The sequence below is a fragment of the Nymphalis io genome, chromosome 22 (genome assembly GCF_905147045.1).
Source record: "Nymphalis io chromosome 22, ilAglIoxx1.1, whole genome shotgun sequence".
In the NCBI taxonomy this organism is placed as follows: Eukaryota; Metazoa; Arthropoda; class Insecta; order Lepidoptera; family Nymphalidae; genus Nymphalis; species Nymphalis io.
Genome location: NC_065909.1, coordinates 632,480 through 648,660, shown reverse-complemented (window position 1 = coordinate 648,660; position 16,181 = coordinate 632,480). Strand labels below are relative to the sequence as shown.

The window sequence follows — 16,181 nt, the reverse complement described above, 5'->3', positions numbered from 1 at the left end:
TACTAAGTTAATGTTTTATAAAATTGCAACGAAATATCGATAATGAATGCCATCTAGGATTCTATTGTAGTTTATAACGTTGTAAGATAAAGAAATCTCATATATAAATTTGTACAAATTGTAAACTTACAATATAAATACATTATTTTTACAAAGAAATGCTTTGTTTATTATTTGAATCACTTGAATACTGATGTTATACAAATAAAAAATGAGCTATAAGTATTGAATGTTTAAAATACATGTAACTATTACCGGTAATTTAAAAGCTGTATAAATATGTCATAATTCATCATTATTATTAAATATTAATGACATCTAATGAATAACACATACTAAGTTTCGAAAGATCAAAATACGGGTGAAATATTTATAAGGACACAACGATGATACAGGGTCATTTAATTATTTTTATCATTATAATGATATAAAAATCTAAGGTAAGCTACGCCTACGAAATACATTGAAAACTTTATTATATTTAGAGACATATTGCTTAATGTGGTCCAATGGATTATTAGGTTTGGACTTAGAATTAACTTCAGACTTTGGGACCTGATTCCGTTAGGAGCGAAAGGGATAAAAGGAGGTTGCGAGAGACAAGAGGCTTTTCTCTTCGTTCATGGGAATTGTACCATTTGATCATTAATCAACTCTATAGATTTGGAGAGTTAGCTGAGTGGATAATACACTTATATCCTAACCGAAGTCCTCTGAGTTTTTTTCTTCTTTGTTGTCGTAAAACTTCGTGAGAAAAACTGCATCAGCAGTATTTGATTCTCATCATGTACCGCTCGGTGAAATCAGCTAGAGAAGCTTTTGGTATATTTGCATGAAGACAAATAGAAGTGTGATCATTATTTCTAAACGGAAAGCTTAGCAAATATTTAATGCCAGAAGTAATGTAAGCTTGAAATATATCTAAGATACCCTTATTGTCAATTCCCTGGTTTTTTCTTTCTACTTTCTTTTTTTATAATTGATCATTGAATCTCAATATAATAAAAAATAATTCAAAAAATAACTTGAGTTACTAAAACGAAATATTATTTTTTTTCTTAAAATATACATTTTAAGAAAAAAAAAATATTTCGTTTTATTTGTATATTACGAATCAATTTATTAAATTAATTTTTTATAATAATATAAATTATAAAAAATATTAATCATAAAATAATAATAAAGTTAGAAATAATTATTTTAATATAATAATGATATTCATTGATCAATTTCATCTACAATAGCTAAGCCTCTAATTTGACTAATGACTCCTGATGGACTTGATCACTTCTAGGATAATCCAGGATTGTCCAAGGGTGAGGTGAAATTGGTGTTTTAATTTGGACCCTGGGATATAATAAAGCGTTATATTATAAACTGCCATAATTTAATGCTTTTTAGGACGCTAGAAGCATTCATCTTCCACACTTTAAGAACTACGATATATTTTAATCTACATTCGGAGGTGTTTCATTCATTTTCCTTGCAGTTTTAATCATTTTTATACAAATGAAACAACTCATACACACAAATGACAGAAACATCGATATATTTAAATACACGTATAATAATTCATCTACGTCTTATAATAATAATCATTAATTCAGACATATCTTAATACAATCAACAATATTAGTATAATTGTATTTTATTCTAGCGTCTAAATATACGCGTCAGCTATAAAAAAAACACTAATAAAATAAGGCAAATTGGGTACATATTACGGAGGGATTAAAAATATTTACTAAATATCAGGCACTCAAATTGAAATTATGATATAAATTACCCCATTTAGGTCAAGGATATTAATCCTATTGATCAATTCAACAGAAGGCTATACTTGATTACTAATAAAAAAAAAATCTATTTATAATTTAAAACATATAAATCGGACAGTACTTTGCAATTATGAAATGTTTTGTATTCATTATATGCATGTGTTAAATTGAATCACAAATGATTTGTGAAATATATCGATATTGGAACACACACATTCCAACTGATAATTTGCATATACATAGATACAGTTGTATCGGATTTATTGTTGTTTAGTCAAAGTATGTAAAAAAAGGCGACGAGTTAAAACAGAATAACTATGCCTTGATAAGCTGATTCGCTTAAACGTGTAACTTGAGCGAATGCAATGACTTAATTAAACTTACTTAAACATTGCTTGCGGATGTTTAGTTAAACAATGATTCCGTTCTGTTCTGTCATTATTGATTTGACAATCGAAACAAAAGGAGTGCTGTTTAACTAATCACATGCTAAATATCGTTTATAATTAAGGTCGTTTGCGATTATTTTTCCGTAAGAGATGCGTATATTATTTGCTCTACCTCATAAAATAGATATGGATAATCAAATTAAATATATTCATCAACTATTTTCCAGAAGGCATCAGTTATGGTATTAGACGGTAGGTTAGTGGTTACTCATTGGAGAGACTGAGGCAAAAACTATCTTGATACTTATAAGAGGCCTAAGGTGTCATATAATACATTTTCAGTATTTATATTATGTAATATATTCACAAGATAAGGGATATTTCAAGCTATTTAGTAAGTGGATGGTCAAATTGTTGTGTTAAACTTGTCTCCTGTCATAACAAGTACATACAAATATATATTTATTTGACAAAACATACAATCTAGGTTGATAAATATGATATTGTAACGTTACACTGTCTATAGATAACATAGTTGTTAGTTTTTTTTGTCTTTTTGAAAACCCTCAATAAGTTTGAATGCAAAGTTAACGTAAGTAGTATTTCCATTTGGTTTTTCCAACAAAGTAGATCTTTAGCGTCTACGCTATATATGAATTTCACTTTTTGGACTATATTTTAAAATCAAATAAAAATATCATGTGAAGTCCGACTTATATGTTCAAATTACAATTCTATTAAACACAACGCTATATGTATCACTAAAACGTCAGAGATTTCAATTTTTTTGACAAATAAAATCGTTTGGATGGATTCAATTTTGTCATTTACTCCACAAAATGTCCGCGCCGTGCCGCCGAGAACTGTTTTTTTTTTGCTATTTTCTACATCTCGCGTTACCTAGTATAGCTCTGTCTTTTTCAGTTGCCTGATCGCTCTACGATGCACTATTTCCTTTCCATTATAACATGGATTTATCAAGAGGTATTTGAAGTTCTTCAAAAAATGCTATTTCTTGCATCTTTTGAGGAATTTACCAATCCATGTCATACAACATCTTTTCTACGACTATTCATCTATAAGTCCTTATATTTCTACCTCTAATTCGTTAGCTTACATTTCGAAGCCGTGGACCCGTTTGGTTTTTTTTAACAGCTCAAGAAGGTTTTGGAAGATCTGTAAATTTAATAATATAAAGTAAAAAAAAATCTAGACTGAAAAATTCTAGAAGAATCTCTCTATTAAATAAATTATTAAGACAAAGTACACATTGGAAGAATAGATGATTTACACCATTATATAATTATATAATATAGATAATCTAAATTTTTTTTACAATACTGTTTGCAATCACTAATATGTCTGACCTTTTAATTAATTTACAATTTTTCTTATATTAATTAAATGTATTGATAATAATTGATAATAAAATGCAATATTACGTACTAAATGCATATACAAAAATTCTATAACCTGTAAGATAATTTATATTCGAATACATTCTAAATTTAAATGTGCTGACATATTTTAATGATACACGTTTCATTAATGTATAATTTTATATAATAATAATGATTTATTTTTTAATGACATTAATCATAATAGTTTATAATGAACGAGTTATTGTATTATATAATCTAACACCTACTTGAAATACGAATAAATTAAGGAGACACAATGGGATCACATATATTTCTTATAATTATTACATTCTCAAATACTTCTATTAATACTTTTTTAATGACTTAACACACTTTATATTCAGAATAATCTTCTCAAAAAGCTAAATAAATAATATGACAACTTAAAAGACGTATTTTCGTCAAATATATGGTGTTGCTTGTTACATATATAAAAATTGCATTTTATATTTAAATTCCAAAATATTTTTTTTCACGGAACAAACACCGTACAATACAAGTTATAATTTCTCTTAATATTTATTTGTCAATATGACAATGTCGCCGGCCCGTCGTTTTGCCACAAGCGTTTTTTTAGCGAAAAGCATATTTTTATACTTTACTGTACACCAGAATAATTACAATGATAGTATAAATTATAGTAATATGCATGTTATTCCACATTTATTTAAGAAAATAACTTTTTAAATTTAATTAAATATTTTTTTCTGTTGTATATTATTAAATTAATTTTGTTTTTCAATATAACATAACACTCTTGCACTCACTATTATTTTTGCTATCAATTTCTGCGAAGTTTTAAAACGGAATATTTCTTTTATAAAAGGAAGTTAAATGGTAAATCTTACTATGAATCTTGTACATTGGGAAAAAGCTGTGGCTTCTAACAGCACTGGCACTGAGGTAGAGCAAAATGATCAGTCATTTTAAGTGTCAGGTGGCAAGAGGTACGAGATTGCATGACAATTTATTTTAAAAATAAATTGTTGTAGACACCTCTTGAGATGCAGAATCCAATAAACAGTGGCCAATTCTACTAATTTATAACGGTTTCGATACGATCCGATTCTATTCCGATCCAGCTACGATCAAACCTCAACTAGACCCTTGTGTTAGTAGAATAGGATAACGGTTAAACGGAAAAGATTACGTTTCGATTTGATTGCGATAACGTGATTCGTTAGTAGAATTGATATCCTGGGTACAACGGTTTTAATTCTTGAAAATTTTAAAACACGTTTATAACGATCTGATTATGGCGGTGAATAAGTGTCGGATAGTCTCGCTCTACCATAGAGTTAGCGCTAGTTATCGATATAGGGATCAATGTATCTAGGTGTAGTTTGCGGCACAGTCGAAGAATGGAAAGCATGCGACGGGCTCGGCGACTGTGTGCTAGAGCACGTGGAGATTCTCACAAGACTTAGACTTGGAGTCACGTGCCCACACGCGCCCGAGAAGACCACGGACCTAAGGAGAGAAATTATATTATTTTATCTTCAATTATAATGGTCAACATTTTGTTTATAAGATTTGCTTCATAAGGACTAACACAATACACAAGTATAATAATATTTATTTAATACAGAAAAAAATAGCAAAATATATAATTACCAAGTAGAGATTAATTCAGTAAATAATCAAAGTATATATATATATATATCTTTGACACTGAGTTTAAGCATTTAAATGGATCTGCACACAAATCAAATTAAAAAGTAAAATAATTTGCAAGCTGCTAATTTTTAATTTGAATAAAAAGACTCGTAATGAATTAAAAAAATGTACAAAAAGAAAACCAATAAATAAAACTTGAATGTCGAAAAATTACAATGTAGTCGAAAATTGTTCATATATAAATGAAATCAAGTTATTGTAATGTTAACGGTACTTGTAACAAGGTACCTTCACACTGGCAGACAGTCTCGTGCGTTTTCTGGGCGTGCTGGCCGCGGAGGCGGGCGCGGGCGCCGGCGTCACTTCCGCTTCTAGCGGGGAGCGCGCACGACTGCGGTTCTTACGAGACCCGCTCCGTTTTCTGGAACATTTATTAGGACGAAAATATTTATCACTTAATACATAAGCTGTTTATTTCATTATTTATATAGTCTCACACTATAAGCATTCCAAGCCTTAAGTTAATATGTTTTTTTTAAACTATAGGTAGTCAGACTGGAAAATTAGACACCTGATAAGCTTTCACCACCGTCCATAAACATTGGCAACATAAGAAATATTAACCATCCCTTTTTTATCTTGGGTAAATCCTCATGGATATCCTCCATATCTGATGATACGTGGAGGGTTATGTCGGACTCTTACCGACTAAAACCACCACGGTTCCAGCGATCCACACTTGGCGAAATTGCGGGTACGCTTGTGCATTCTTCCGCGCCTCCACCTGTGGCTGTTCTTTTTGTCGAACCCTTCGATGTTAAATACCCCTGTTGGGATGTGCCGGTTATGCTCACACATTTCTCGACCTGGGGGACCCTATACTTTAAGCAATGAACTCCCCCTTTTCATTGCCCGGAGGTTCTCTTCATGGAGGTAAATAGTTGGCGTTGCGATGCCGTCTGTACCCTGTTCTCCTTCGGCGCATCGGTCTGCGAGTGCATCTTTCTCCCTATCTCTCTCCGCCGCCTCCTTTTGCTTCATGACAACCATCCCTTACGCCAATGCGCCGTCAAACTACGATGTTATGTCCCTCGTGCCTGTAGTTACACTGGTTAATTTCTTGTTTATAATTCATCTCGTGAGGAAGCCTGCTCGAGCATAAAAGCAGCATGGTACAATAAACACTATCTTCTCCTGAATAATGGAGAATTTTTGACCAGTAGTATGACTTTTTTACATTTATCAGTTATGAAGTCGTTTTCATAATAAAACTAAGCCCAGTTATAGTACGTACCTGACTCGATCAGCGTGTTGCTGCTTCAGCCTGATCTGTGTGAGGAGTCCAACAAGCAGCTCGTCCACGTTGTGGTTGATCCCGACTGATGTTTCAATGAACTTGCATTCGTAAGACGTTGCCAGAGCTTTGCCCTCTGAAATCAAGAATACCTTCTGTTAATTTTTATATAAGAATAGGTAATGGAATAATTGCCAGCAGCCTGGCAATTATTCCTCTTGATGGTAAGGGATCAGCATCTTCTAGATATTGACATTACAGCGTCATAGATATTGACAATGTAAGAAGTATGAACCACCTTACATCGCCAATGTGGTAACAAGTTTGGGAACTAACATTATTTCCCTTTTGCGCGGCGCCACTGTATGTGAACGGTGGTGAAAACATACAATCCGGCGGTTCATTTGTCGACGTATTTTATAAATAAATACATTTTTTCACGCACGTCCCGATTGCGATGGGTAAAATAGTTTTTATTGTTAAAAGAAAAGTTCCTAAAACCTGATCGGGTACGCCTTCGAATTCATCCGCGACCCCGCTGGTGGTTTTTCATTTGTAATGAACTCTGCGCTTATTGCGCTTATTCTATCACAGCGCCACCTCCTACAAGCAATCTAAGTCTAAGGGACCCAGTCAAACACACACAAAAAATATCCAAATTGGTGGAACCGTTTAGTAACATGTACATATATGCATTCAAAATTATAATAGTAATGTCCTCCAGACCGTATTCGGGCACGGTGACCAATCTCAAGAGCGATTAGTAAACTAAGCCGGAGATATTATAGTGCACAAGTGTGTGCGCAAACACAGGTGCACTCTCTCTTCCCTCACTCTCATAATCCGATGGGACGGCAATCTGACACGACCGGAAAGAGTTCAGACGCAGGACCAAGGGGTTTACGTGCTTTCCGAGGCACGGGAGTATACACACTTCCAATTTCCAGACTCCGGGCTGTTACTGAGAATTTTCTGACAGAAAAACCCAATAACTTTTTATTGGCCCGACCTGGGAATTTAACCCAGGAGTTCCGGGTCTATGGCCTTTCATCAATTCACTAGACTAAAGAGGCATTCAGAATATAATATATATTTATTTATAATATTCCGACACAAAAGCAATATTGTTTCAATTCATTGAAGCACTAAATTGGATTCAAAATGTATAAAACAAAATCTGTAGCCCGTACACATTAAACTGCGTTTAAATCGTAATACAATTAAAATACATTCTCTTTAAACGAATGTGATAAAATAGCTATCAGGAACTCTCATGTGGAAATAGTCCTTTAGTTCACCGAACGTAATGTGCTATACAGCGCTATAATATAAATCTTATAAGATTAATTCAGCAGTTGTTCTTTTAAAAGTGAAAACGTAGTGGACGTCAACACTGTCGATAAAAATATGTTGTTTTCCAGAAACCATTCAACATTATAGAATTTTATACAAACAAAATATTATACAAAGACACGAGCAGAAGACGTTAGTAATGTTCTAGAGCCCTAACGGGCGAACGGGAATGTTATCTAATCCAACCAGATAACATTATAAGCGTTTCGTTTATTCAAACTGATAGGTCACGCTTCCATTTTGTTACGAAAACGTTGTGGAATCAGTGTCTACGGCCGCAAGGTAACATTTAGATGAAAATACGTACAGCACATAATTATTGTTTATAATCTTGTCAAAGATTCGTTTGGCCTCTCTTTCTCTGACGCATATTCAATTTGTTTACCATCAGGTAGGCCATTTGCCAGTAAACCGTACCCGTAACAGCCTGTGAATGTCTCACTGCTGGGCTAAAGGCCTCCTCTCCTCTTTTTGAGGAGAAGGTTTGGAGCTTATTCCACCACGCTGCTCCAATGTGAGTTGGTGGAATACACATGTGGCAGAATTTCAGTGAAATTAGACACATGCAGGTTTCCTCACGATGTTTTTCTTCAACGTAAAGCACGAGATGAATTATAATCACAAATTAAGCACATGAAAATTCAGTGGTGCTTGCCCGGGTTTGAACCCACGATCATCATTAAGATTCACATGTTCTCACCACTAGGCCATCTCGGCTCTTTTTTTTTGCCATTTGTCAGATTACCTTGTTATTGGAAAAATGTTTCTTCTGATTGCACAGCGGAAACTTCAAACTTAAGAAACTTAATTTTAACTAAATCATTTTCAAGCGCCGTATAGCTCAGCATAGCGTTATATGCTCAATAAATAATCAGACTAGACTGGCTTAAATAATTCCTGTAGCTCCCGACCTTGGGCCTTTTTAGTACATTTACGATGTCCCTTGTGGAAAAATTTAGGAACGACAATTACGGAGCTCTCATTTGGTTAAGCTTTTGAACGGAAATAAAGTTGTGTGTTGGTTTTATCTTATAAGATAATAAAATTTTATAATGAGAAAGAAATATTTTTCAAATGCTTTCTTTCAAATTAACGTATCGCGGTAATTTAATTTCATAAATCAATTCAATATATACCAGAGGTTGCAATGAGTAGGTCAGTGACAGTTTTTAAATATCCCACTACTGGACGAAGAAAGAGAGAGAGAGAGTTATATTCTTGAACAACGGTTTGATGTTGATGGGTGATAAAAAGTCACTGCTCCCAATAAGTGGATACACATATGACTTTCATTTGAAAAATGTCGGTAGAATTATGAACACATATTTCTGTTCTTGGTCGGATTTGAACCCGGACTTATCGGTTAATATCCATCTTCTAGTCATCTACACAATGTATATATATATATATACTTAGCCAAAATAATAGGTAAAATAATCGAGATCGCAGGTTTGAATTCGGACCAGTATCAATTAGAATCATATGTTTAATTTGTATACAATACATCTCACATTGTAATAATGAAAACATCGTGAGAAAACCTGTCTTTGTCGAATTAAAGTCTAAAATTTTTGTATCCTGTGATAATAGTTCGGGATAGCATGGCTAGCTACCAAGCTAGCTCCAAATATTCTCCATATCAAGAGAAGAGGCTTTAGTCCAGCAGTGGGTTAGTGAGGGATTACTTTTAACAGATATTGGTCAATATTGTACGTCAATGCAAATTGGTGTATTCGTTCATCTCAAATGATTAAAGATGCTGATCAATAGTAATTCGTTTGATCAATAAAATAAAGATAGGGTACCTTTCTATCAGAATAAGTAAATGATACGTTGAGAGTTATGTTTAAGAAATAGAAACCTACACAAATCTACTTCTAGTTGTCTATCAATATCTATAAGTAGAAAGGACTTTCTTTAGATAGAGTATTTAGATAAGGCGTTAAAACAATAAAATGAAGCGCACGTGATGACCTTTACGGGATCCAAGCAGTTAAACAGCTTTTTTCATGCCAAAACACTTAGGTATTAAAATAATTGCTGTTTTATCATGTTTGAGATTAATTTCTTTCAATCAACACTAATGGACTAATTTCTTATTATATTTATTTTAATTTTTTATAATAACTATTAAAATTTCAATGAAATGTAAACAAAAGTTTGTAATTAAAGTACCAACCATTTCGCCGTAAACACTCTATTTGCAACCAAAAACGTCGTTTTTCCCCATAAACGGTTTGAATTGTAAATTTTTGTGACAGCTGGCGAAAATATTAAATTAAAATTAAGATACGCGAGCGTTTTACTGAATAAATTCATACAAATCAGCTTAAAAGTCGGTTGCTTAAATATATATATTAATAAAAAAACAAGATATCAACTAGATATCGACAATTTTGAAAAAAATTGTCGTAACATAATATTATACTAATATATTAATTAATTTGGTGGTAAATTATTATGCCTTGTTTGGGAAGGCACCACCTATTTATCAAACTGCTGGTGGTAGAGTTTTGTGAAAGCTCGTCTGGGTAGGTACTATCCACTCATCAGATATTCTACTGCAAAACAGCAGTACTTGGTATTGTTGTATTCCGGATTGAAGGGTGAGTGAGCCAGTGTAATTACAGGCACAAGGGACATAACATCTTAGTTCCTAAGATTGGTGGCGCATTGGTGATGTAAACGATGGTTAATATTTCTTACAATGCTAATGTCTGTGGGCGTTGGTGACAACTTACCATCAGGTGGCCCATATGCTCGTCCGCCTTCCTATAAAAAGATATTGTATAGCCAATCAGCAACAGTTAAAATTGTTGTGGTGGAGCACAACAATTTTAACAATTTGATGGATGAGTGAGCTAATGTAACTACAGGCATAATATATTACATAACAATAATAATATTTTTCTATAAATTTGTAATGCGTATATTTTATATATATTTAATCATGTTATAATGTCACTTATCTTCATTCAAAGAATAAGAAAATATGATATATAAGGTTTTTGTTAAATTGCGTGTACACCATTAGTAAAAGTTAGTTAATAAACGATAAAAAATTACATTACATCTTAGGATGATTAGTAAAAATTTCTTAGTGCCGGTGTCTATGAATATGCCAGACCGCCTACGTGTTACAAATTAAACAAATTACAATTTTTTTTTGTTTAAAATATTTATTTGTTTATTTATTAAGGATTTCCAACAAAGGACTTACGGGTACATTACATCGTGGAATAATGTTTTAAAATATGTGACCTCCTTCAATTATAGGAAACCACATTAAGCACATAAACAAGTTTAATGTAATAATGTTACATAGTGGTACTCAATAAATTAATATTAGTAGTTAGTAACAGCCTGTGAATGTCCCACTGCTGGGCTAAGGCCTCCTATCCTTGATTTGAGGAGAAGGTTTTTGCAGCTTATTCCACCACGCTGCTACAATGCGGTTTGGTGGAATACACACATGACAGAACTTCAGTGAAATTAGACAAATGACGGTTTCCTCACGATGTTTTCCTTCACCATCAAGCACGAGATGAATTATAACACAAATTAAACACATGAAAATTTAGTGGTGCTTGCTCGGGTTTGAACCCACGATCATCGGTTAGGATTCACGCGTTCTTACCACAGGGCCATCTCGGCTATATAAATTAATATAAGAATTACATAAAGGTAAGCAATGGTTATTAAAACTATGCTGTGTATATGAATAAAATAATATCGCTATAGTCTGAATTGCATAATTGATTAAACCAATTAAGCTTTATAGTTACATCATTAATCACTTTCAAAGCTTATAAATGAAAATCAATAAATTGCTTTCAGAACTGAATTTACGAATTTCCCTTTGGAAATCAGGTCACTGGTTAACAATACATTTTTGCATTTGTGAATTGTTTCTCTACAGCTGGGCCATGTCTCGTTTCCTCTTAAGGTGAAGGTGTGGTATTTGGTAGGATTCGCATGTGGTGGAATTTCATCTAACACATGCTAGTTTGCTTATGGTGTTTTCCAACACTTTCATGAATGAAATCAAATCAAAATATACTTTATTCAAGTATGATTTTAACTCTTATGAACCGTCATTTTATATGATTATTTATATTAAGTATTATACAGAGATAATATTTTTCTTGCATGTTTGTTTGTGATGGATAAGTTCAAAAACTACTAAATTGATTTTAAAATTTCTTTTACCTACAGCTTCACTATTAGCGAGTAACATACACTGTATTTTATTTTTAAAAAGATATAGAGATTCGTACGAAATTTGCAAAGATAATTGTTCAACACGGACGAGGTAGGGGCGGGTTACTAGTATTAATATAACTACCACCGAATGTAGCTTATATCGAGATGAACCAGCAAGAAACTCATTAGTTTATCTTTTCCAAAACTTCAAAAACACAGTTATTTTAATCAGATACAAATTAATATATCCTAAATGTCAACAAGTGCTCGCTCGCTTTTTTGCCATCTAAACAATCTTGATTTGACTAATGCCTAATTTATTAATGCTTTTTCAACAAATAATTTTAATTTATTAGTTTATAAAGTTAAAAGTATCTTCGGAATTTCAATATTGATACGAAAACCTCGCCTCAGGAAGGGTTTATTAATTCGTGGAGTCGCGAACTTGACGTTACAAGCTAAAATCCTAATCGTGTTTGTACAGTGATTACGACTGAATCTATCGAAATGATCAATGTTAATGTGAATAATGTATACGTTATACATATAAGTTGTAATTATATTGCGACGTAACTGTAACGTTAAACAAAAATGTATTATGAACACAATATACCATTAGGTACCGTGTTGATGTTTTTTTATAGTATAAGTAGGCGGACGAGCAATGGGCTACCTATTGATGCGTGGTCACCAACGCCCATAGACCAATGAATGCCAATGCATTGTAAAAAATGTTAACCATCGCTTACATCGCCATTGCGCCACCAACTTTAGGAACTAAGATGTTATGTCCCTTGTGCCTGTAATTACACTTGCTCACTCACCCTTCAAACTGGAACACAACAATACCAAGTACTGCTGTTTTGCGATAGAATATCTGATGAGAGGGCGGTACCTACCCAAAGCTGTGTGTGATGTGATTTCAGTATGTATGAATTCTTATAGTCACAGCTAGTCTTAAAGTAAATGGATTTGACAGCGAATGTTTCAAATGCAAACAAAATGTGATTGCTTTAATATATGTTGGACGAGAGGTGAGTCTCCGTGAATTCGATTTTATACGCATCTTTATTTGAATAACCAAGATCTTCCAATGCTTAAAACAAGAATCTTATCTTTGCTGTTTTGCGGTAGAATATCTGATGAGTGGGTGATACCTAGTCGAGCTTGCACAAAGCCCTACAACCAGTAAAATGTTTATTTTATTATAGTTTATCGTACAAATATTTTGGTTAAATTTTCTCAATGAATAATTATAGACGGTTGTAATGATATAAAGACGCATTGGTGATGTGAAGTTGGTGACGCATTATCAATGTAAGGTTTGGCCAATATTGCTACCATGCCAATATCTATTGGCGGTGGTGCGCTCACCATCAGGTGGCCTTTGTCAGTTCAATTAGAAATAAATTAGACTAACGCGTAACATTTAATTCAATATCATTTAAGCAATTAGTATAAACAAGTTTTTAAGTCATAGACTGAAATACTTTAAGGAAGAAGTAATAACGCAAATTCTTACGTAAGAAGTTTTTAATTAGAAACTTCTAATTTACGAGTTAACGCTTTGTTAAAGTTAAAAGCCCTGACAGTTGCTCGTTAGTTGTTTAAAATTGTATCCGTTTACGCTCCAGTGTGTCGAGTCACCCAGTGGATAAATCGAGTCGCAAAAAAAGGTTCATACTCGGACCGTTAAGATTTCATCTGCTTAATTTGTGTTTATAATCATCTTAAAATTAAATTATACAAATATAAACCATTTATTACGATATTGAAAAATAATATATGAAAAATGTTGTATTGATAACAATTAAACAATTACACTATTATTAACTAATTACAAGCGATTTTAGATGCAAGCAATTTACTTGGCTCACATCCGCGTGACTGGGTAAAAATCCTAAAATATGTAAGTATATTCTAAGAGTATCTTAAGTTACATAATGTGTGTGCGCGTGTGCGTAAGGGCGCGCGCGCGCGCGCGCGTGTGTGTGTGTGTATTTCCGTTAAATTGATTTCTGATGTTAAAGATAAATCGCCTCTTAATATATAATGCAAAATTATAAATATTACGATACAATTTTTAATTCAGATTTAGCTATAGGGATGCTTTGACATCGGTCAATACGGTTACAGTTCAGATTTAGAACGAAGTAAAAATATGTATATAATTTAATTCAAAGTTATGTTTCTCGCGCGTAACTTGTATATATGTTTATTTGTAATTCAAATTTATTTATTTGCTTTACTAACAAACACTTATGTTTTAGTATAAATATAAAAAAATACTTAGTTTAATATTAATGTAGTGATTAATTATATAAGTTATTTTGTGTGAATATATGTGTAAGAGATGTTATCTAATACTTTTAACTGTAACTTATTTGTGCACGCGGCTTCGCCCGCAAATGAATATGTTGGAGTGTTAGGTAAATTATGTCCTGTTATGCAAATGCAAGTGCAATCTCTATTCCCTCTCTTTCATCTTATGAAACGGGAGAGATCAATTATAACAAAGAGGATAAGAAACTGGTGTATACCAATCTCAAATGCCTAACACCAAGTTGCACTTGAAACAAATTTAGTATAGAAATCCAATATTTGTTTATAAAACCAACCCGAGACATCGAACCTAGATCCTCTAAATCTGTCCTCATCCAATAGTGTGTTAAAAACTCATTCATTATGATTATTACACTTTTATGGAAAATATCTAACACAGCTCAGACTGGATTCTTTTGAAATGATAAATATTTCTATTTTTTATAGTGTCTATTTACAAAAATCTAGGTTTCAGTATTAAACGAAGCCTCAATGCCCTAACTCAGTTAATCATGAGGAAATAACAATATTATCAGCGCACACTGTCCGCACGATTCCTCTGTAATTCGATAACGCTAGCCGGACGTGTCACTTCCTAACTCTATTATATTTACAGTAAACTTTGTAACAGATTTTGATGGGATTGGATATAAATAGAATCTAAATGAAGTTTCATCGGCCTTATTTAAAAAATATTGTTTAGAAATAAAAGATGAAAAGAGTACAATTATGCTATGAGTCGACTTACCATCTGTGGGTATCACCCTAGATCTTGCCAGGTCAGCCTTGTTCCCGACAAGGATGACAGCTCTTCTTGCCGTATGTCCCGCTGCCCATAATATTTGCAGGCGTCTTTCCGCTTCAGCAAAGCTTGTCCGGTCTGCTGTTGAGTAGACCACGCAATAGCCGTGAGCTGTTCCTTCCGACTATAGGGACGAGACAATATTATAAATATTTTACGATTAATTGTTATATTTGACGTGAAGGGAACTACAACGCAGAGAGAACAGTCTTAATTTTTCGTCAATTACCAGTCACGTTTGAACACGTCAAGGCAAAAGTTAGTTTAATTAATTTATTTATTTTTAATTCAATCAGGGCAACTAGAACTGCATATACATATAGTGGTAGGGCTATGTCCAAGCTCGGCTGGATAGGTACCATCCACTCATTAGATATTCTACCGCAAAGCAGCAGTACTAAGCATTTTTGTGTTCCGATTTGCAGGGTGAGTGAGCTAGTGTAGTTATAGGCACAAGGGACATAACATCTTAGTTCCCAAGGTTGGTGGCGCATGGTAAGCGATGGCTAACATTTTTTTCAATGCCAATGTCTATGGGCGGGCGACCTTACCTACCATCAGGTGGCCCATTTGCTCGTCCGCCTACCTATTCTATAAAAAAAAATATTTCATAGTATTTATTAAATATTTATCATTTACTTTTTTTTTTAATTCCAAATATTGTCAACGGCTTAAAAAGGAAAATGTCGTAACCTTGAGGAAACAATCATACCGAGCGGCTTTATGAGATTTTAAATTGAAAACGTGATGATGTTTATTTTATGATAGACGAATTAATATTTTAATATTTTTTGTTAAATTTTGTAAATGAATAATTTTATACGTTTTGAATAACGGTCAATGTCCACACTGGCTAAATATCAACGCAAAATTTAAATATGAGATACATCAGTTGTACCACTTGGTGCAAGCCCACCTGGGAAGATACCACCCACCCACTCTTCAGATATTCTTATAGAAATAGTTTGTGTTTTTACTCTTGTGTTTATATTATGTGTTGCG

The 16,181-nt window shown here is 33.1% G+C and overlaps 1 protein-coding gene across 1 annotated transcript in view; it reads right to left on the bottom strand.

The window, feature by feature from the left end:
* Positions 1 to 4,802: 4,802 nt before the first annotated feature.
* The window catches only part of LOC126777044 (uncharacterized), a 138,602-nt gene continuing 127,223 nt past the window's right edge, over positions 4,803 to 16,181 (bottom strand). The window contains exons 10-13 of the mRNA XM_050499893.1: positions 15,126 to 15,303; positions 6,500 to 6,635; positions 5,494 to 5,626; positions 4,803 to 5,058 (exon numbers count right to left, since the gene is read on the bottom strand). Of these exons, the coding sequence (XP_050355850.1) occupies positions 4,984 to 5,058; positions 5,494 to 5,626; positions 6,500 to 6,635; positions 15,126 to 15,303 (522 nt within the window). The 3' untranslated portion in view covers positions 4,803 to 4,983. The remainder of the gene's footprint in view (positions 5,059 to 5,493; positions 5,627 to 6,499; positions 6,636 to 15,125; positions 15,304 to 16,181) is intronic.